The sequence below is a fragment of the Rhineura floridana genome, chromosome 11, assembly GCF_030035675.1.
Source record: "Rhineura floridana isolate rRhiFlo1 chromosome 11, rRhiFlo1.hap2, whole genome shotgun sequence".
Taxonomy (NCBI): domain Eukaryota; kingdom Metazoa; phylum Chordata; class Lepidosauria; order Squamata; family Rhineuridae; genus Rhineura; species Rhineura floridana.
Genome location: NC_084490.1, coordinates 9,966,437 through 9,990,386, shown reverse-complemented (window position 1 = coordinate 9,990,386; position 23,950 = coordinate 9,966,437). Strand labels below are relative to the sequence as shown.

At 40.9% G+C, this 23,950-nt stretch overlaps 1 protein-coding gene across 1 annotated transcript; it reads right to left on the bottom strand.

Moving 5' to 3' along the window:
• Positions 1-1,084: 1,084 nt before the first annotated feature.
• Positions 1,085-16,609, bottom strand: LOC133367303 (vomeronasal type-2 receptor 26-like). Its single transcript, XM_061591403.1, has 8 exons — positions 16,434-16,609; positions 13,123-13,414; positions 12,265-12,321; positions 11,307-12,170; positions 10,384-10,611; positions 5,852-5,865; positions 5,508-5,662; positions 1,085-1,986 (listed from the first exon to the last, which is right to left on the bottom strand). The coding sequence occupies exons 1-8, from the start codon at positions 16,607-16,609 to the stop codon at positions 1,085-1,087; spliced, it is 2,688 nt and encodes an 895-aa protein (XP_061447387.1).
• Between the last annotated feature and the right edge of the window lie 7,341 nt (positions 16,610-23,950).

Genomic DNA, 23,950 nt, shown 5'->3' with positions numbered 1-23,950 from the left:
AGCTTTGGTGAAGGACTTTGTCGAAAGGTTTGTGAAAGTCTAAGTATCAATGTCAAGTCTATGTGCTTGTTGACACTCTAAAAAACTCTAAAAGGACAGTAAACCAGGAGAATATAGAGAACATATGCTGGTTCTGCTTCAGCAAGATCTGTATGCTTTGGAATTTTATTTTAAACAAAGCTTTCCACTAGTTTTCCAGGAACAGAAGTTAAACTTACCCATATTTGCATAAGGCTCTACAAAGAGCCAATGCACACCGCTACTATGTATTACCTTTGGTTTTCAGCATGACCTTTTATGTTCTTAGTTCCTGAGAAAAGCAAAGATGAAAGCAAGAGTCCCAAAAGATGGTAATACAGCCACTGTGGCTGAGTGGTAAGAAAATGCCAGACTGAAGTTTGAAGGACAGGAATAGCCTCCCTCTCTTTATAGACAATGGGACAGGTTAATGCCCCAGGGGCATCCTGTCTCCAGCCTACACCAGATTTTTCCATTAAAAATTCCAAAAAAATGAAAAACTAAAATGTCAAACAGCCTGGATGAATCAGAAGGAGAATAATCTGTTCAACATTTAATGCCTAATTTCTACAACTTCCCTCTACCATTTGAATGTGAAAACTTTCCTTTTTACCCATGCATTTGATGGCTTCAAGGGATTGTCCATAGCAACCTGGAAATCACTGGGAGAAAGAAAGGTTTAAACTGTAATTGCATTTTAGAATGTGTTTAACAGTTTTCAGAATGCTTTTATTTTCACTGTTAAAATGTTTTGTTGATGAGTTTGCCACTTTGGGCTCCTTCAGGGAGAAGGGTGGGATAGAAATTCAATAAATAAATACCACAGCAAGCTAGAAAGAAATATTCTATTATTGAGGAATGTGTTCTTCAGACATACATATGAAGGTTTCATTCCTCATGCATATCGCATTTTATTTGTTTGGTGTATTTGAAAAGAATAGTTCAGATATTTCAAGAGGATAGACCAAGATCAAACATTGCAGAGGACCACTTACAGTATTTAGTCCTTTCGATCCTAAAGGAAATGGGAATACAAGTGAAATAAACAGGTTGAATATTTGAAACGTTAATGTATTCTCCTTATTAGCTGCTCCTTTTTGTTCAAATCAGGCCTGAACACAATAATGTAGCATTTAGGGGAAAAGATGCAAACCAGTAACCCTGCACCGGATGACAAGATGCAGAAGATCTCCACAGCCACCATGTATTTCCCCTTGGTGCTGAGGTAGGAAGGAACAAAGGAGACCCAAACACTACAGAAGACCAACATGCTGAAAGTGATGAATTTGGCTTCATTAAAACTGTCTGGCAACTTCCTGGCTAGGAAAGCCACAGTGAAGCTGACAGTAGCCTGAAAACCCATGTAACCCAAGACACAGTAGAACATGGTGACCGACCCTTCATTACATTCAACTATGATTTCTCCAGACACTGAATGCATGTCCAAATCTGGAAATGGGGGGAAAGAAGCCAACCAAACTGCACAAATTCCAACTTGAACAAGAGAGCTGCACAAGACAATAGAATGTGCCAATCTTTTCCCCACCCATTTCCGGAAAATGTTTCCTGGCTTAGAGGCCATGAAAACCACAACCACTGTAATTGTTTTAGCCAAAATGGAAGAAACAGCAACGGAGAAGATGATGCCAAAAGCTGTTTGTCTGAGGAGGCAGGTGACCTTATTGGGTTGTCCGATGAATAGCAAAGCACAGAGGAAGCAGAGGAGGAGAGAAGTGAGGAGAAGGTAGGTGAGGTTTCGGTTGTTGGCTTTGACAATGGGAGTGTCCTTTTGCTTAATGAAGACTGTAAGCACCAGAGCTGTGATCAGAGAAAAGAGAAGAGACAAAGAAGCTAAAGTAACACCTAATGGCTCTTCAAAAGATAGGAAACTTTGGATCTTGGGAATGCACTCATCTTTGCGGTGATTTGGAAAGTGTTCTTCTGGGCATCTGGTACAGTAATCCAAATCTGAAAAAAGAAAATATGTATCCTATAAAGATAACATAATGGTTAGCATAATAAGCAGGGCCTTTCTATGAATCCACCTAAATTAGTGATGACCTAAGAGCATACCCAGGAATTAAATCTCATTCGCTCTATGTTTCTGTGGAAAATCCTATGGTCTATCAGTGCTCTTTACCCTTTTTGAGTGGATAAATTTTCCAGCAACAAATTCCTGCTGCCAGGAGATAAGTTGTTACAAATATCCACATAAGGAACAATTAATTCCTCTCCTTATGTTTCTTCTATCCTTCCTCCCCCATTCTCTTTCACTGCTTCAGGCATCTTCAAACACCCTCCAGAACTCCCTTCCTATTGAAACTAGGCAGACACCTTCCCTAAACTCTTTCTGATGCTTGCTTAAACATTTTATAGTGACTCTGTGCTACCACAATTATTGGGTGAGGTTACTCTTTCCCTCCATAATTTTATCTTTTAACTTCTCATTTCCTAAGCTACCAGGTTCCAGCTGTTCAATAGACCTAGTGTTCTCCTCCAATTGATGGATAAAATGAAGCAAAGGTTCATTTAAACCTTGCTGACATGAAGAACTGGCCTTGCACTTGAATCAGTTTTGTAACCAAATATAGCAGCCAGATTTTTTAAAAAATAGTTTAACCATTGCCTTCTGTTATGTAGCCCAGGCCCTTGCCTTTCGCTGTGCTGCTCCCTTTCAGTTGCCATAGTAAATTCTCCACTTTTTGTTCCTCTGGGATCTGATAAAGTTTCAGCATCCCCTCCATTATTTCCCAAGTGGCAGAGAGTGTCATGCCCTGTCCAGGCTCTCCAGAATAGGTTGGAACCATGGTGACCTATCATAATATGGAAGCATAGGGAGTACTGGGGCATTGCCTGGCAAGAACATCTTCACCCCTGCCTTCCAGGCTTGACTAGGACTCTAGTACTCTGACCCAGATCCTCTTCGGTGATGCCAAACCCAAGATGTGACCAAGATTCAAGGAACCTGGGAGGTGTACACTGAACCCAGGCAAGCACTTCAGAATTTATTTTGGGGGGGGACCCAATTATTTTATTATTAAATGAAGCCCTTCCAAATATTAGGCCCCATAAAAGGAACCGAGTCCTGAATAAAGTCCTGTTGCTTAGTCCTGATGATTAGTTCCTTTGCTTCTGCAGAGCCCTGCCTGGGTAAATGAGATGAATATGCCTCCTCCTTAGTGTTGCCAGGTTCTTGGCCTGAGACTGATCCTGTATCTTTAGAAGAGAAAGTCAGCCAAGTGCAGGTGTTCTTCCACAAAGTGGAATTCTCCCTTCCTCCTCCACAACTTTTAAAGATACAGAATACCTCTTGGTTGCCAGACCCGGCCTCCAAGAGGTCTTCTGTATCTTTAAAAGTTGTGGAGGGGGGAGGGAGAATTCCACCTTGTGGTTTTTCCCATTACAGAGTTGCAAGAACACCTGCACTTGGCTGACCTTCTCTTCTCCTAAAGATACAGGATCAGTCTCAGGCCATGGACCTGGCAACACTACTCCTCCTTAACACACACACTGCAGACTGTTGGATCCCCTACTCCTCACAGTGTTTCTGTCCCACACTGATTCTCTATCTCCCTTCCTAGATTTTTTCTTCTCCTCACAGGGCAGCTCCAACTCTCTCTCTCCAAGTGACCTTTCCCTTCTTCCTCAACATTCTATTCCTCATGGCAACTGCTACCATGAGGATGACAAATGCAAGTGAAGACTCTGCCCCCCTCCAAGCTTTGGACCTGGTACATTAGTACCCCAGTACACTCTACAGCCCTGATCCTGGGTCATTCTTGGGTGAAGGACACTTCTCCAATCATCTTCCATTACCCATTGACTTGGGAGACTCCTTGTTTTGTTGTTCTTCAGGCCTTGACTGTGCACCGTGATGAATGCTGGAGAGCAGCCATGACACCCATTTGTGGCAATGGGCCTGAGCTGCTGTTCTTTTACCTAGAGTTATAGGAAGGAGGTATTCCCTCCCCATGCCCACACAGAATCCACCTGACTACACTAGAACAGTATGGGTCAGTTTGCTACAGATCATCTCATTATATTCAACACATATAGACTTAAAACAAAGGTCCTGCTTGTGAACGTTCATACTGGGTATGCAGCCAAGAAGATTTATCACCATTTTTTTCAGCTGTTTGTTTGTTTTAGCAATATTTATTAGAGCCAGTTGTGAATAACCAGAAATAACACATGGCTTTTCTGTTCATTTAAACTTCGTTGTACTGTACTATAATTGATCAAGGTCTAATGTCATCAAGGGGCCTTGTAATATGCTGGTTATTTCTTTATGGAATTATCTGGTAGCTATACCTCTCCCAATACATCTTTTTAAATAATAAAAAGTGAAGCTTTACATATCAATATCAGTTTGCAAAGCCTTGCTGTTTCTGTGCAGTGAGTTGCAGTACTGGCCCCAGCTATCCAATGTTTTCAAAACAAGGATCCTATCATCTTCACCTATGCACACCTTTCATTATATGTTATCTATAGGTCAAGTGCCTAGATAAATGAATGCTAATGCAACATGTTTTGGGAAAGGGATCCCAGGAGGCTTCTCATGTTATTATGAAGCAGTGATATTATTACTACTATTACTACTGTTACTACTGTTACTACTGTTACTACTGTTACTACTAGTACAACTAGTAGTAGTAGTACAACTACTAGTAGTAGTAGTACTAGTAGTAGTACTACTACTAGTAGTACTAGTAGTAGTAGTACTAGTAGTAGTACTAGTACTAGTAGTAGTAGTAGTAGTAGTAGTAGTAGTAGTAGTAGTAGTAGTAGTAGTATACTGCCCCATAGCTGAAGCTCTCTGGGTGGTTTACAACAATTAAAAACATTAAAAACAAATATACAGATATACAAATTTAAAAACACTTAAAAAAAAAAGCAATTTAAAAACACATCCTAAAAGCCTGGGAGAAGAGGAAAGTCTTGACCTGGTGCCGAAAAGATAACAGTGATGGCGCCAGGCGCACCTCATCAAAAACATCGTTCCTTAATTTGGGGGCCACCACTGAGAAAGCCACTGATATGCCCTTATGATATACCACTACTACTTTCCTCTCTAGTCCAGAAATTCTCTTTTCTTAAATATTGAACTCTTTCCTTCTGGTCTAATTATATCTTGGCACACGACTGTGGGTGTGTATTCAAACCAAATGGGTTTTATTACCATACCTACTTTGCCAGATATTTTTCTTTTCATACTCCAGGACACATTTTTACTACTAAGAGATTTAACCCAAAGTATACTCTGATACATCTCAATAAAATTGGCTGCCTTTACACCAAAATGTTTAGCAAATTATTGGAGGTATCCATAATATGGATGCACTTCCTTTAATCTCTCCCATAATTGCCCAGGACTGAGCCTAAACCCATCAATAAAAGCTATTTAAAACAACCTGCAGGTTAAATTTCATGCATGATTCTCAAAGAACTTTCCTTCGTTTTCATTAGAAACATATAAGTATTTCTCCTACCCTTCTGCTTCGAGATCATCTCTTCTGGACATGAAGAACAATCATAGCAACAAAATTTGTTTCCCTCCTTCTTTTTCCTTCTGTAGCCAGGATAGCATTGCTCATTGCACAAGGAGAAGGGAGGCACCTGTTCTTCAACAATGGAAAGTTTTGCACTGAATTTGGGAATTTTTGTACATTACCAATAAAGACCAATAAAGAAAGGGTTCATGAATTTAAATATTAGCATTTATGACTACAGAGACAATACAGAGAGCATGGGCAACATTTGCTATTGTAATAACAGGAAAACATGAACAAAGTCTCTATCTTTGGCCAACCAAACACTCCAGTGTTTTCATTACCTTGAAAATGCCTTCTATAAATAGAGCAAGATATGTTGGACAAAAATATCTACATTCTGTCAGCCACCAGCATCGGTATATTGCACTGTCTGCCCATCTACTACTAGGTTCAAGGTCTTTGTACTAATTTAGAAAGTCCTAACCCACAGGATCAATGCCATCACTTAACAGCTGTTGAGCGGAGACAAAGCCCTGCATGGTGCAGGAGAGCCACTTGGAAAACAACATCCTCCCTGCACAGGATCTATGCCTTTTCTCAACAGCTGTGCATTGATCTTGTGCAGTGGCATTGATCCTGCAGGGATCTGTGGGGCTCAGGCAGGGATGAGCACCATGGTGTTGGGCCAACATTCTTCCCGGAAGATGAGACAGGTAGGTCTCAATGTTCTCATGGGTTTTCCTATCTGATACCTGCCCCTCCTGATGTACTGCTACCTGACAGTCCCTGATCGCTCTGGGCCATTCGATCAAACCCGTAGTGATCTGTGGCTGTCACAATGCAACTCAACTGAGACCCAGATCCCTCCAAATAGGCCTGATTTGCTTGGTACTCAGCTGAACTGGTGCACAGCCCTAATAAACACATTCTGTAATTCATCTTAGCTGGTGATCTCTTTTTTTATGTTCTATGTGGTTTTTATTGTTTATATGTTAAGGGGAATGTAAGTTGAATGTCCAAGAGATCGTACTGAGGAGAGTAAGCCTAAGTTTCCCGACCTGCTTTCATTGGAAACAGACTGTGCTTGTTTCCTCAGAAGTAAGTCCTGCTGACAAGTATACACAGGATTGCAGCCTCAGATTCACAACCAAAGTGCCTTGATAAAGGCAGGGCAGCAATTTTGTTACAAACAAGCAAAGGAACAAACAATGCTGAACTGAAGTAAGCTCCACCATAACATGATCAGCTGCGACCCGCTTGTGCAACACAGTGACAGAGGAGAATGTTCTTGTTCGGAGTTGGGTGGGATCGGCAGCAACCCACCAGCAGCAAATATTGTGCTGTGTCATTATTACACAAAGCTTTTTTAAAAAATTATATAAACCAGGAGGGGAGTAATCCTTGGAATTGGATCTTAATTTCTAAGAAGTTGATTCAGTAAACTGAACTTTGTTAATAGCTAGAGATCAGGTGATGCCATTAGTTAAGAATTCTGCCCCTGCCCCACAAGCATGTGTCAAAACTGAGATCACACTGAGCATTTAGTCAAGAGAGTTAACCTTAAAAAAACCATCCTGCTTTTGGCCATGAGTTAGATTTTAGTAAGAGAGCACCCCCTTTGGGGGAGAGCATTCTCCAGGTCTCTTAGCCAATTTGTTATCTATATTCGGTTAAATTTAAAACAGCAGCCAAAAGAAATGGGGAGGACAGATGTGCATGTCAGAATAATCTGTTTTGAAAGAAATGGATGTTGTATTTTATTCCAGCAAGATACACATGGGTTCTTTTGACAGATTTCTGCCCTGAGAGAATTGCCCTTGCTCCAAAAAGTTTCTGTTTAGGCAAGCATTCTAATTGTTTTCTATTTGATTGCCACCCTGTACCGCCCTCAAATATCCTTGCTATGTTTGTGTGTGATTTTGCTCTGCTGTTCCATAGCCATTTGAACGGAGTGTTATTTTCAGTTGCATCTTTTTGGTGTTATTTTAAAAATACTGTTCCTTTCCCTTGAGCCAGGTGTTGCCCTTCAGATATTGAACTCCCATCATCCCTAGTCCTTGGCCATGCTTGCTAGGGCTGAGGGAGTTGTAGTTCAGCACATCTGGAGAGCCAAAGGTTCCCCACACCTGCCTTGAGCACTCCCGATTCCTTTAAATAAATAGTAAACAGATATAATCCTGGGCTTAAAAGCATGTACTCGTTGGCATTTGCCTACAAAAGAGTTCATCCCGCAACACTTGGGATTCTGTCACTTGGACTTTTGCTGGCTGAATATGACTTTTGAAGCTTGAGATCGGGCCACCGGGAAGAGCTAGGGTGGCGGCTGATGGAGACTGGCGGAGACTGAAGGGACTTTCTGTTGTTAGAAAGAATGAGACTGCGTATAACATCATGGTTGGGTGCTCTAGTAACTAAGTTGAAACTGCTTTAGTTTTCTTTTACCCCTGCAATGTTGATTAGACATGTAATGCGGTCTCCTATAATATGCTATGTGATACTTATAGTGTGGAAATAGTTTTTGTGTTGTTGTAATGTTTGCTATTTGTTTTTTTTTCTATTATGGTTATATTATTTTGCTTGAAATTGTTTTGTAATTGTTTGCTTTTGTTGCAAGCTATTTCAATTATTGTGTTCTTGCTTCCTTTTTGTAAGTCGCTTTGAGTTCTACTGTTGAAAAAAAGTGACTAATAAATACTAGTAATAATAAATAATAAATAAATAAATTGGTATTTTGAGACCCTCAAAGGCAATGGTTACATGCTATTCAACTATGTAGTCTAGCTAAGATACTATGTGCCAGGTATTTTTCTTTTTCTTCTTTTTCAAGAAGAATGTTTGCAGGCCTTTAACCCTTTACAACATTCTTCTAGGTATTAGATTCGGATCCTTTCAAGGTCTCTGGTTTTTTATGGAACGTTGATACAGGGGAACCTCTTGCTAATTCAGTGTGGTCCTCTTTGTGGCTGTTGGTACCATTTAAGACACTTTCAGCTTCTGTGAGACAGGCAACCTTAAAAATCACACACTGATGGTATCTAACAAAGATTAAATTTAGCTACACGAATACCTCTTTTTCTCCCAATTGTTGAAGGGGGTGAAATGAAAAGGGAATGTATATCCATATATGGTGGCCTTACTCTTTTGTTTTTGGATCTTGGGTTTAACCACATCTCTAAAATTATGGAGCAGACTATTTCTAAATCTGCTGCCCTAGCCCTTCTGTCAGTTTTTACTGCCTGTTCGCTTTATAAAGATCTTGTTGCAGCACATATCACAATAGACACAGGGTAGAAGACTTCTACTGCTTTCTGTCTTGGAAACCAATATTTGTGTGTCACTTAGCCTTGATGGAAAGGTTGCCTTACTCTGTATGGCTGGCAAAAGGTCAGGCCAAACATAATGCCTTTGCAAAGGACTCATTTTCTTTTATTTTCTTTATTAATTCCTCTTCTGATGGTATTAAGCCCCTGGCATCTCATGATAATTTATGGTGTGATTTTATATAATGGCATTTGGTTATTGTATCTTTCCACTGTTGCTGTATTGCATTTTCTTTGTGCCATACTTTGTATGTACCCCCTTTCCTCCTTCTTATGACCTCTGTTTGTTTTTGTGTGTCTTTGAAATCATTGTTTTTTAAAAATAAAGACAAAAAAAGCTGAACGGCTCATGTGCGTAATAACTGGCCATTGTGCACATTCATGGATAAGATGCACATTATCATTCCATGAAAAGGGAACTGCACATTTCCTGGTCAATATTTATAATCTCCAACAGGTCTTGAGAAATGTGGGCTTATCCGAGGAATTTTTACATTCTCTGGTGATTAGATGTAACCTGCTACAGGTCTTGGGAAATGTGAATATATCACCTGAATTGTGTGTGTTCTCTGATCAATGTGCATTACTCCTAACAGGCCCTGGGTAATGTGTGTATCTTGGCTGCATTTTTTACATTCTCTGGGCACTATGCACATTCTCTGGTCTGTATGCGTAGTCTAAGACACATGCCTTTTTTTCTCCATCTTTTCAGAATTATACAAACTGTGCACATCAGGTTGCTTCTGGCCCACTATCTAATCTTACATGTCCCATAACATATGATGCCACTGATCAAAAGAGCAGCAAGCGGGGTGGGGGAAAGATGAAGATTAATGACAAATATTTTTCTGCAGTCGAGCAGGTCAAATCTTATTCCTCATTCTCAGCTAAGAGTCTGTGCTTTTTATTAGAAGCATAAACATATTTATCCTACCCTTTTGGTTTGAGATCAACTCTTTTGCACATGGAGAACACTCATGCCAACCAAATGTCTCCTCCTCCTTATATTTCCTGCTGTATCCAGTATAGTATGGATCATTACATAAAGAGAATGGAAGCCCCTATTCTTGAACAATGGAAGGATTTAGCATTATTTAGGGCATTTTTTTTCAAATAATCATCAGTGGGGGCTGACTCCACAGTCAGGCCACTATTCATGAACAAATGAAGGATTTTTTATTTAATGAGGGGAGGGACTTTGCTTTACTAATAAAGATCAGGAAAGAAAGGGCTGATGACATGAAATATTGTAACATAATATTTCACTGATAATATATTCAACAGAAGTGATACTTATGATCATAATAACAGGAAATGTGAAACTAGGTGGGAAAAAATAACATTGGACAGGGAAAATCTATATACTTTGCCAGACCTACATGTTTTCTTTCTCAACAGCTAGAGGGATGCCTCATCAACAACCCAATGAGTGTCATTTATTACTAATACATTGTATATATATAGAATGGTTTCTATTTATTTCCCACAGATCTAATGCCCCCCCATTAAAGAAAAGGAATCTTATCATTTAAGATAGTGGCCATTTTCCACACCTGAGACAAGTCTTTGTGCCACTCAAATCTCTCCTCATTAATGGTGAACACTTTGCCTGGAGCAGCCTGGGGGTCCAGCCTTCCTACTTTGACTCGGACATAGGAATTATTTGGGAAAGTTACCAAGTTTGTTAAATCAAATCCACCTATTAATTCTCCATGTTCATTAAGCATAACTTCATCTCCAATATTGTTGTTGAATGGGTTATTCCTAAGCAATGAATGGAGCTGCATGGTGAGACAAATAGAATGGGGAACATAATAAGATCTGAAATATACTCTAACATTTCAGCAAAAAAATTACAAACACATTTTATGCATAGCTACTCAGAAATATATCATTGGGACTTATTCCTAACTGTACTTAGGATAGAAAGAAGTGATGCAGAGGTGGGAACACTTTTCAGCCTGAAGCCTGCATTTTTTTTCTGGAGAATCTTTCAGGGGCCATATACAGAGGTGATAACGAAAGAGTGCAAAGCGACAACTGCAATTTTTTTTGTACAGTAAACTCATTACAACAAACACTGTTGTGTCCTCCATATGGGCAAGAAAGAGGCATTATGAGAGTTCAGGATGCGGAACAGGTTCAGTGAAGAATATGAACTCGAGGAGAGTTCTGAGGGCCAAAGAGAATGGTCTGAAGGGCCATATTCAATTCCTAGCCTGAGGTTTCCCACTCCCAAAATAAATTGATGAAACTACTTTTTCAGTTAAAGGGTCAGGAAAAGGGACAGGTTCTCCCTTAAGGTACAAAATCCACATGATCTGAAGGGCAACATGTGAATTAAAGTGAGTTACAGAAAAGAGACTGATATGATGAGTGAGTCCAGGGGATTGGATATATGTTCTAAAAAGATTTAGACACTATAATGCTCTATCTCAGTCATTGCAATAGATCTTTGTGACTAACGAGGAAATACCTGCCAGGGTTCCACTTGCCAAGAATTTGGCTTGTCTCTGTTGTTCATTTTTCTGTAGTTGGAATAAGTTCTGTACATGATATGTAAAGCATGTGCCACAGCATAAACAGCATTATAGATACTGTAGCTATGGCCTGTCATGCTCATCTGAAAAAACTGCCCAGGAAGGTTCTGCATACTCTCCTCACCAGTACATGTTTCATGGAGATCTGTAGATCCATCAGAATTTGGAACATAGCAGTCAAATGCTTGCTCCCAGAAGTCTTTGATAAAACCATTTCCTTTCACTTGATTAGGGCTTACAGTCTGAAGAAATGTTTGGAAACCCGGAATGTCTTTGGAAAGAGATGTGAAGGAAATAGCACCATGGAACATTTGGATATCCCAGGTCCTTTGAAACATAAAGAGTGCAAAATCAATCTGGGCTGTAGTGATCCATACCTTTCCAAATGATGTCATTTCTCCAAGAGATTCTTTTATACCCAAAATAATGGCAGCCAACCACCTAATGTTTGCATTTTCTCCATATATGACAACTGCATTGGCTTTGCTGTCTCTGAAAACTGGAATACTGTTCATAATGTATTTGTTCATATCACTCATTTCAAATATACGCACAGTGACTGGAACTTTATTTGTGAATGCTGAACAGATTCCATTCTTGGAAAACATTGATTCCATGGTCTGCATGAAATGTTCTCCACCATCATCATCAAATGTCATCAGACCAATCCATTTCCATCTAAAATGCACAAGTAACTCAAGAATTCCCTGGTACTGGATGGCTTCATTGGGGACCATACGATACAAGGAAGGGAAACCAGTTTCATCTTTCACTGCTGGTTGAAATGATCCAAATGATAACTGAAACAAATTCATAAATAATGGACAGATATTTCAGAGAAGCAATATATCTGACAGGCTAGTCAAGAATTACTCCAACACTAATAATTCTTACAATGCATTCTATATGCAGGTAATTTTCAATGCCAGAGTCAGTACTAGGAATTACACCCTGGTAATTAGGACACAATGAAATTACTTAGGACAGTTGTTATATGTTCTCTGTTCTCTGTAGTGTGCACTGATTAAACGTCTGATACGTTTTTCTGCCCTAGATTTTGAATAAGTTTGTTTTAAATGGTAGCCCCATAAAGGTTGCTTAATAATAATTTATTCAGCTTGTTGATGAAGGCATGAAGGAGAGTGGAATGCTAATTACCTGTCAAATAGCAAAGAATGGAGAGAAGTTTTGGAGAAAAATACCCACTGGCCTTCCAGGATCAACTTTTAAATGATGCTGAATGCCACTTTCATGATCAGATAAAGTACCCAAGAACACCATCCCCATCTTCTATGGATTTATGTGTTTTCTTAGCCTCAATCCATCCTATTTGTTACTCAGAAAACACATTTTCATGTCTTGCTTCTATAAATAATTGATCAAGTAGAAAGGAAGAAGCAATTAATCTAGAGACCTCTGAAGATCTTGCAAAGGTATTTCAGATTTCTCACCAATTTAGCACACATTTGTCCCATTTTAGTAATTTCCTCAAATATTAATCTCCAGAAACTTTAATAAAATTCTTCTTTTCCTCACATCAATATGTTATTTGTTGATCTGTTCTCCATAGACAGCCAGTTTTCTAACCCTATAAAACCACAATGAATGACTACATATTTCCCTCCTTTTTGTTTTCCAACCATATTCTCTCTATCTATTTGAAGAATTAGATTGCTACAAAAAAGAAAAGGTAGAGTGGATTATGTGTGAGATTAATATTTTTTTCTCATGAACTCCCTGCATAGATCCTACCTGTGGAATCTTGTAAAGGCCTAAAATATCTGCCATCTGTGAAGAGGTATCAGACCTAAGTCCACCAATGACTCCCATTAGATGTGTTTTGGTGCCACATCTGTAACCTGGGAGAAACTGATGTAATTTGAAGAGCAGATCCAATGTGGTGCGGTAAGTCATTCTTGCATTGTGGTAGTTATCATAAATGCGGAATCCAAGAGTGGCATTGGGCAGAATGTTGGGAATCTCATTGATCTCATGGATGGCAAATGCCAAGGCAAGGATGTGCTGGTAGAATTTTGGGATCATCCTGGAAATAGAGGTTTATAAACGCTTTCTTTAAAAGGAGACTTCAACATTTTAAGAATAAACTGATAAACGCTAATCTCAGCTACTGAGCTGCTTGACTGTAAATAATAGTGGGATTCACTAAATGTAATATCAGAGCTGATACATTGCTTTGCCATCAATACAGAATGTGGGGTACTGTGGGGAAATCCCTATATATGTGGAGTGGGCAAACTTTTCACCCAAGAACTGGATTGCCCAAGTTGAAAGCTTTTCAGGGTTGCAGTATTTGTTGAGGCAATGCCATATACAATTGCATGTGCTTAACACAAAGAATATTTCACTCAAGTTTTGCCTTCCATTTTCTTCATTTTTTGGGAGGGGAGGGATGGCAAAATCTGAAGAAGAAAAAAATTCCCCAACACCATCAATCCAAAGTGCAAAAGGCACAAGTAACTACAGTGTCATAAAAAAGTATTTGCCCCCTGTCTGATTTTCTGCATAGTTGCATATTTTTGGCACTGAATGTTATCAGATCTTGAACCAAACCTAATATTAGGGAAAAGGGAACCTGAGTGAACATATAACACACAATTTTGATACTTATTTCATTTATTTATTAAAGAAAGTTTAGAAACACCCAATGCCCCGTGTGAAAAAGTAATTGCCCCCTTAGACTCAAAACCTGGTTACGTCACCTTTAGCAGCAATGACTGCAACCAAAGGCTTCCTGTAGTTCCTGATCAGTCTCTCACAGCTCTGTGGTGGACTTTTGGCCCACTCCTCCATGCACAACTGCTTTAACTCAGTGACAGTTGTGGGTTTTTGAGCATGAACTGCTCCTTTCAGGTCCTGCCACAACATCTCAGTTTAGGTCTGGACTTTGACTAGGCCATTCTAAAACTTTACATTTCTGGTTCCTCAACCATTCTGATGTAGACTTCCTTGTGTGTTTGGTTTTCACCAGACATAACGGGGCCTGTGTTGCCCAAAAAGTTCCATCTTTGACTCATCTGTCCATAGAACATTGTTTACCCAAAAACACCTGAACAATAATAAAGAGTTCTGGAACAATGGATGGAACTTGAAAATGTCACTGAGTTAATGCAGATCCTTCCCATAAGCTCACTTCAAAACAAAACCTTACAAACTTTATAGCCCAGAACTCGGATATGCCTGCTTAACAAGCCTATAAATTTTCATGGCGATGCACAAAAGAGTCAGAGAGAATTGAGAGTTCAAAGTCTAAAAAGAGAGAGAGAAAAACCCAGACCCTTTTGGACTTTTTTCGGTCCGAGTTCTCATAATCTGTTGAAATTCATTAAACATCAGCCGTATTCACAGAGTACCTGTAATCCTATTACTGACCTTGTCCCATACTCTGACCTTCATCTTATGCAGTTTAAAAGTTTAAAAAATGCCTGGCTGATTTTTAATTAATTTAAGAAATTTTGGCTTGAACTCAATGATAATGTTGGGCATGCTCAGTAAGAACCAACTGTCAGTGAGCTAAAAGCCAGACTCACAGCTGCTGGGCTTGCCTAATCAGGGGGCCACACCCACACCATACCTTTATTTCACATGAGACAGTCATGGCTTCCCCCAGAAAATCATGGGAAGTGTAGTTTATGAAGGGTGCTGAGAGGAGGTTCCTATTCCCCTGATAGAGCTCCAGCGGCCGGAGTGGTTTAACAGTCAGCCCCTCTGACTGAAGCTCTGTGACTGGAACAGGGCATCTCCTAGCAGCTCTCAGCACCCTTCACTAACTACACTTCCCAGGATTCTTTGGAAGAAGCCATGACTGCGTAAAGTGAAATAACAATCTGGTGTGAATGTGGCCAGTGACAGCTTTGGTTTAAATTTGGGTGGGAGGCTACATGTGCCTGCTGTAGAATAAAAAGGTGGGGGAAGCCCTAAAAAAGAATGATACTGTTCACAATGTTTTCCTTTTGGAAAGGAAATGGGGCTTCCCCTCTGCCCAATGCCCACCCACCAAATCTCCTCCCCTCCCCACCCTGCCCTCCTCTTCCCCTCCCTGCCCCTCCCCCAGGTCAGTTTCACCTATCCTAAGCATGATTGCAGATGCTCAGAGGCACATGTTACCAAATTATTCCAAGCTACACAGGAAGTTGATTGGACTATGAAAGACCAACCCAAATTTTGTTTGCATTTGGCAGTACAATATCTCAGAGGGGAGGTCAGGTCTCCTGCTCCCTTGGTGCATTCACTATAGCTGCCTGCTTTTCCCCTGCTTTTTAAAGTATGATAGAAATATCTATTGGTATTGGTACATTCTTAAACCGCAAGGTTTTTTGACTGTTAGTGAATTGAGTTCTAATACACCAGGACATCACAATCATTATCCATTTCCAAATAAACCAATCATTCACTTGTGTAGTATTCCTTAACCCATTATGTCATTTAATTTTACCATTTTCACTAAATCCCAGTTCCGTGGATGTCTTACTTTTTTTTCCAGTTAAGACATCATATGAGCCATTGTTAATCAATTCATTGCCATCCCTTCAGTACATTTCTTTCAGAATATACATAATGGCCATAGGCAATTGATATCCTGTTGTAAGTTGTGATTTATTTTAGGTTTTATTTGTTTAATGTAGTATATATTTCACTTTTTAAAAAACTTGATTTTGGGACAGGAGCAAAATATATGAAACATATATACATGTAGTCTTTGGTGTCTCCAACAAACATTATTTATTCCTGAATAAATCTGGAAAAACTTTGCAGATATCAAGCGTCAGCAGAAATATATTTCAAGTCAGTATTTTAAGGCACATGCATTTACCTTGGCCTTTGACAGTTGAGAGGTGTATTTTATGACCCACCCTATTCTTATGATTTTTATTTGTTTCTACCTGTATTTTAAATTGTAGCACATCCTGGTACCATAAGGAGAAAGGTGGTTTAATTAATACTAATACTAATAATTTAATCATTCATAGTAATGAAAACATAAGGAAATTCCAAAATGAGAGCTAACTTCACTTCAATAGTGTGTGGGGAAAATAATTTCTTACATTGCGGCATTAATTACTTCCTCTGAAGGGTGCATCTGAAAAGAAAGTTCGGATAAAAGAATGAAGATATGGGTGAATATTCCACCAATGAGGATTTTGCTTGGCTGATACCACTCATGCAGAATCTGTACTGGATCATTTCCATTGCAGTTATAATCTGGTGCTTTGCAAGTCATGTGAGAGAGCCATAGCAAAAGCAGCATCACAAATAGCATCCTCCTGACAGAAAGAGCTTTTGCTGGACCCAGATTCCTTTCTGTCGCTCTAGATTATGATTACCACTGAACACCACTTCCAGGCTGGTTTGAATAAATTGGCTTAGATGGATGCCTAGTCCAAAAAAACCCTGATGGCTAGAGCTTCATCAAGACTTGAATTATTCCCTTATGATTTTCTATAGCTAGCCTGACTTCTTCATAGTGGCTTAGATGGTTCCCTGCTCTGGAAACACACTTATTAAGCCCTGTATCCACTTTTGTCTCTAAAGGGTAATCAAAGCATGCCTGGTATGCTTATGGAGAAAACAGTTTGAAACGTAACCTATACAACTCAAAGGGGACCTGTCAATGTTCAGGTATTGCCCATTTTGAGTCCCTAAGTGTAGCCAGAAATGACACAACATGGTTTATAAAATCATTTCAGACATGCTGTCTGATTTTTTTTCCTCCTGTTGCTCTGTGGAAAACCACTGGAGCTTTTGCCAGCTGAAATAAATATAGCATTTTAGATAATTACAAGGAAGATAATCACTAAAGCAATTTGTTTGTCTCTGGGTTACATCATCAATGACAGACTGGCTGATGCTAAAATCTTTGTGAGATGCCATCTCAAACTTTGGTGATCCCTAATAGGATTGCAACTAAGCAGTGAACTGAGTGTAGAATCTGTATGCTCATGAGTATATTTGTATCAGAAATTGCAATTCTACAATTAGCCTCCTTCTCTTTTCCACTCTTCTTATAGCGCATAACAGCATTTTTATTATATGTAACCCCACCCCCATTCCTCACTGTTCCTGCTTCTAAATTCCCATTGAGTGCCTCAAAATAAATCCTTGTTTTAGATTACCATTCAGCCATTGGAAGCTTCGAGTATATTAGGAAGAAGCTTGGTAGTGATATTTTTTTTAAAAAAGAATTAGACAGACTGATCCAGGGAATCATGGCAGACATGAGTTAATATTTGCAGGCCATCAGTGGACTCTGATAGTGTTATATGTAGACAGGATGAGTTTCTTCTTTTCTTTTCAGAGTTGGCCTTTTCCTTCATTGGGTTTTTTCCATGATCTGAAACCAGCAACCAAATTTGCACTATATGCAAAATCATTAGAAATAAATATACAAAAGTGTGCAATATTGGCCCTTCAAGGGCCAATAAGCAGAGAGTGAATCCAGTTTATTTGGTTTGCCAGATGGAGGCATTCCACTGAGTTCTCTCATGCTCTGAACCTGACAATAGCTCTACTCCCACCTGTACTTCAGGCAGGGGGTGAGTTTGCCTCTACCTCTTTTTGTGGTGGTGAAGGCCGAGATGGTAAATGGTATAGCAGTCTGTCCTAGTAGACTGATACTATGTTTCTTTATGGCCTCTAATATGATTTTTTCCCTTAAAGCTGAATAACAATATTAAAAATTACAAAATACTTTTGTTACACATTAGATAGAGTGAGGTGCAGTGAAGAGAGTCGCATTCATATTGAGAGTGGTGTTGGGTGCATAAAGGGTCTTGAATACACAACAATGTCAGAGTTGTGCCATCACCTGTAGTACTTTGAGCTTCCTGCACTGCTAGTTTGTCGTGTCCAGGACTGGACACAGGAACCAGACCAGTTGGTGAAAGCAATTCAGTCTTTATTAAAGTGATATCCAAACAGAAACTACACCTTCTCATGAAGCAACACAATAACACGTGTCCAGCGACATGCAAGAGAGTTGACAGAACAAGGAATCCCTATTCCCCCTGACTCTTATAAAGGGGGCTTTCCGGTGCGGATTCTCTCACTCCACCTCAAGGTGCCCTCTTCTACGCCCCTCCTCTCTCTCCCCCTTGCTCTTTTTTGTTTTCTCCGGGTGCGTGGTGAAGGGTGAAGCTCTGCCCCCTCCTCTTCTGAGAATTCTGCCTCTGGTATTGGGGAGAGATGGGGGTGGATGCCAGACCCATCAGGCGGGCTTTTCTCTGGCTGAGGAGGGAGTTGAATTTCCCCTCCTTCCGTTTCTAACTGCTCTGATCTGGGAAGGGGGGTGAGCATGGGAAGTGCCTGGGAAGAGTCTATGTCTGTGTCTGTTTCGGCTAAAGTTTCAAGGTCTTTACTGCTGGGCAATTCTAACTCCTCTGTCTCTCCCCCTTCCTCTGGTTCTTCTTCACACAACTCTGGGAAAATGACCTCCTCCCCCTCCTCATCCTCTGAAGTGCCAGGGCCCCAATCCTGCATCCTGACATAGTTGCTTGAACCAGATATTTATTGGCTTCTCTGCAAACTCATTCTGTCACTAGAAGCATGAGAACTGCATGGGATTCCAGTCCATCGGGAAAAGATGCACAAATTTAAATGTCTCAGAAACTTTTTCTGTAATGGAGCTCATATACCATTAGGAATAAATTATTTATCCCCCCCCCAAAAAAAAATGGATCTAGCATTACTGACCCCCACATCAATCAACAGGACCTAGATGATGTTTGTGTCATTTCTAACATAGTCACTGTTAATCTAGCTGGTACTTAGTATTTTGTTGTTGTTGTTGTTATGTGCCTTCAAGTTGATTACAATTTATGGAGAACCTATGAATCAGCGACCTCCAAGAGCATCTGTCATGAACCACCCTGCTCAGATCTTGTAAGTTCAGGTCTGTGGCTTCCTTTATGGAATCAATCCATCTCTTATTTAGCCTTCCTCTTTTTCTACTCCCTGCTGTTTTTCCCAGCATTATTGTCTTTTCTAGTGAATCATGTCTTATCATGATGTGTCCAAAGTATGATAACCTCAGTTTCATCATTTTAGCTTCTAGTGACAGTTCTGGTTTAATTTGTTCTAACACCCAACTATTGGTCTTTTTTGCAGTCCATGGTATGCGCAAAGCTCTCCTCCAACAACACATTTCAAATGAGTTGATTTTTCTCTTATCCGCCTTTTTCACTGTCCAACTTTCACATCCATACATAGACATCGGGAATACCATGGTCTGAATGATCCTGACTTTGGTGGTTGGTGATGCATCTTTGCATTTGAGAACCTTTTCTAGTTCTCTCATAGCTGCCCTCCCCAGTCCTAGCCTTCTTCTGATTTCTTGACTATTGTCTCCATTTTGGTTAATGACTGTGCCGAGGTATTGATAATCCTTGACAATGTCCTCATTGTCAACTTTAAAGTTACATAAATCTCATGTTGTCATTACTTTAGTGTTTTTGACATTCAGCTGTAGTCCTGATTTTGTGCTTTCCTCTTTAACTTTCATCAGCATTCGTTTCAAATCATTACTGGTTTCTGCTAAGAGTATGGTATCATCTGCATATCTTAAATTATTGATGTTTCTCCCACCAATTTTCACACCACCTTCATCTTGGTCCAATCCTGCTTTCCATATGATATCTTCTGCGTACAGATTAAGCAAATAGGGTGATAAAATACACCCCTGTCTCACACCCTTTTCTATTGGGAACCAATCAGTTTCTCCATATTCTGTCCTTACAGTAGCCTCTTGTCCAGAGTATAGGTTGCGCATCAGGACAATCAAATGCTGTGGCACTCCCATTTCTTTTAAAACATTCCATAGTTTTTCATGATCTACACAGTCAAAGGCTTTGCTGTAATCTGTAAAGCCCAGGGTGATTTTCTTCTGAAATTCCTTGGTCCGTTCCATTATCCAACATATGTTTGCAATATGATCTCTGGTGCCTCTTCCCTTTCTAAATCCAACTTGGACGTCTGGCATTTCTCACTCCATATATGGTAAGAGCCTTTGTTGCAGAATCTTGAGCATTAATTTACTTGCATGGGATATTAAGGCAATAGTTCAATGATTACTGCATTCCCTGGGATCCTCTTTCTTTGGAATTGGGATGTACATTGAACGCTTCCAGTCGGTGGACCATTGTTTAGTTTTCCAAATTTCTTCACAATTTTTTGTCAAAATTTGGACAGATTCAGTCTCAGTAGCTTGTAGCAACTCTATTGGTATGCCATCTGTTCCTGGTGATTTGTTTCTTCCAAGTATTTTAAGAGCACCGTTTACCTCATATTCTAAAATTTCTGCTTCTTCATCATATGGTTCCTCCGTGAATGAATCTGTCATCCTGGCATCTCATCTATAGAGTTCTTCAGTGTATTGATTCCATCTTTCTTTTATTTCATCTCGGTCAGTCAGTGTGTTCCCCTGTTGATTATTCAACATCCCTACTTTTGGTTTAAATTTCCCTTTCATTTCTCTAATCTTTTGGAACAGGGCTCTTGTTCTTCTCTTTTTGTTGTCCTCTTCTATTTCTATACAATAACTATTGTAATAGTTATCTTTGTCCCTACATACTAGTCGCTGTAGTGTTGCATTTAGGGTTCTGACTGTGTTTCTATTGTCTTTTGCTTTTGCTTTCCTTCTCTCTGTAACCATTTGAAGAGTTTCGTCAGTCATCCATTGAGGTCTTTCTTTTTAACTAGAGGTATTGTCTTTTTATATTGTTCCCTGACCATGTATCTGTCAGGCCCAGGATGCGACTCCTTTGTCCAACAAAGACTGCGCTTTCTCATGAAGCAATACAGGGATACAGGTCCTGCGACATTGGGAGAAAGTTGACAGAGCAAGGGGCTGCTTCCCGCCTGTTCTTTAAGAAGGGGCTAAACGGGCGTGCAACCTTTCGCTCCTCCTTAACTCCCCCTCAGGTACTGCCCGCCTTCCCCCCCTTCTCTCCTGTCTTTTCAACCGTCTGCGTGTGCGTGGTGAGGGGGGAGGCATCACCTCCTCCTCTTCTGAAGTGTCCGATTCCCCTATGGGTGATAAAGGAGAGGCTGAGGGTAAACCATCTCTCCGCCTTTCTGCTGTGATCAGCCCTCCCTCTTGCTCTGAGCTGCGGAGAAGGGAGGGCCTGGGAATGTCTGGGGGGGATTCTAAAACTTCAAGGCTCTCAGGCTCCCTGTTGCTAGGCGACCCTATCTCTGGCATGTCCTCTGTTTTGGCTTCGCTCCACAGAGGGTAAGTTCCTCCCTCCTCCCTCTGCCAGCCATTTGAATCCTCTTCTGACAACCCCCCAGGAGCCCAGCTCATCCTCCCGACACCATCCCCCTTCTCAAGCTGTGCCCCCCTCCCCCTGTCTGGCTTGGGGCGGTGAGGAAAACGTTGATGGAAAAGTTTTACTAACTCTGGAGCATGCACATCATCTGCATTTTCCCTTGATCTGTCAGCCACTCCATAGCCCTTCCAGTGAATCAAATACTGCAGCTTGTGGCGTCTGATCCTGGAATCCAAGATTTCCTCAACTTCAAACTCAAGCTGCTCATTTATCAGGAGTGGGGACCCAGGAGGCTCCTCCGGCTGCAGCTCACTGGGAGGGGCAGCTTTCGTCAAGAGGGATCGATGAAACACAGGATGTATTTTAAACGTGTCAGGTAGCTTCAGCCGGTACGCCATGGGATTAATTTGAGTTTCTATTTCAAAAGGACCCACCCTCTTGTCTTGTAATTTTCTACATTTGCCCGGCATCTGGAGGAAACGGGTGGACAGCCATACCTGGTCTCCTGGTTGAAGGGGGGGGGGCTCCTTCCTGTGCAGGTCAGCAACTTGCTTGTACTCTGTTTTGGCTTCGTTTAACTGCTGTTTCAGTGTTTGTTGCGCCGCTTGCAATTCTTTTAGGAAGTCCTCAGCTGCCGGTACCAGCATTCCTTCTGAGCTGCTTGGAAAGACTTTAGGATGGAATCCATAATTCGCGAAGAATGGGGTTTGTTGAGTGCTGGAGTGTAGAGAATTGTTGTAGGCGAACTCTGCAAAATGCAAATATGATACCCAGTCAGTCTGTTGATAGGACACATAACTTCTTAAATATCTTTCCAAAACGGCGTTCAAGCGTTCCGTTTGCCCATCTTCTGGGGGTGATGGGCGGAGGAGAGTTTTAATTCCGTCTGCAACTGTTTCCACATTGCTCTCCAAAATTTGGCTGTTAACTGAGTTCCTCGGTCTGAGACTACACTGTTTGGCAACCCATGCAGTCGGTAGACTTCTTTGATGAATAACTTGGCCGTTTCCTTAGCCTCTAAGGCCCCTGCACAAGGGAGGAAATGCGCCATTTTGGTGAGTAGATCTACCACGACTAAAACGGCTGTCATTCCTTGGGATTTGGGTAGATCAGTTATAAAATCCATGGAGAGATACTTCCAGGGTTCATGTGGGACAGGTAGCGGTTGTAACAGTCCTGCTGGTTTTCCTGTTTGTGTTTTTGTCCGCAGACAGACAGAACAGGACTTTACATAGCTTTCAATATCCCTACGCATTTTAGGCCACCAGAAGTCCTTGGCCACGTTCTGAATGGTCTTGTAAATCCCAAAGTGTCCCGCTGTGATGGAATCATGGCACTGGCGTAGGATTCTGAGCCTTAATTCTCCTTCTGGCACATATCTGGCTGTTTTGAACCATAATAGTCCATTCCTCCAGTGAAAGGTTACTTCTGAGTCTTGACTTTGTCCCGTCTCCTGCCCATATTTTAGTACGTCTGAATCTTCTTGTTGTGCCTTTTTGAGTTCCTCTTCCCACGAAGACTGGCATGATCCCAACATTAATTTCTCTGGCGGGATCACGTACTGAGGCTGGTCCTCGGATTCACTTTCTTTGTACTGTGGCTGTCTGTATAAGGCATCAGCTCTATGGTTTTTGGCTTGGGCTTGGTAAGTGATCTTGAAGTTAAACCTGGTGAAGAACTGGGACCATCTTATTTGTCTCTGGTTCAGCTTTCTGGCAGTTTGGAGGCTTTCCAGGTTTTGTGGTCGGAGCTGTTGGTCGGTGAAGCAGGCTGTGAGACTCACAGACAGGGTTTTTAGCAAAGAGAGTGAAACCTGAAGCAGAAGGGTTAAGCTGTGAGAACAGAGCGGCAAGTTTGCCAAGGTCAGTAGCTGGCTGGGAAGCCTGATAAGGTGGGATGCTTGGAAAAGCTCAGTGTGGGGGAAACGTCGTCTGTGGAGAGAACTGTGATGTCTTTTGCTAAGTAAAGACTCTTACAAGAAACTTGCCTGGCCTGGCTTATTTCCTGTTCTATGCGACTCTTGGATTCCATCCTTGTATGATCTATACGCACACACGCAACAGGGGTTATGGGCCCAGCTTATCATACAAGGTAGTGGGTTCGAGAGCAGTTAACGTGACGTTGTTGCAGAGAGAAACAAAGTGCAAGTAAGAGGCAAGTAAGAGTGGGCAACATGGCTGTAAACCTGTTATCCGGGATGCCGATGGAGAGACTGAATGCTGTAAACTACTCCAGCTGGAAGTAGAGAATGAGAGCAGTTCTGATTAAAGAAGATTTGAATGATGTCATAGAAAACCCCC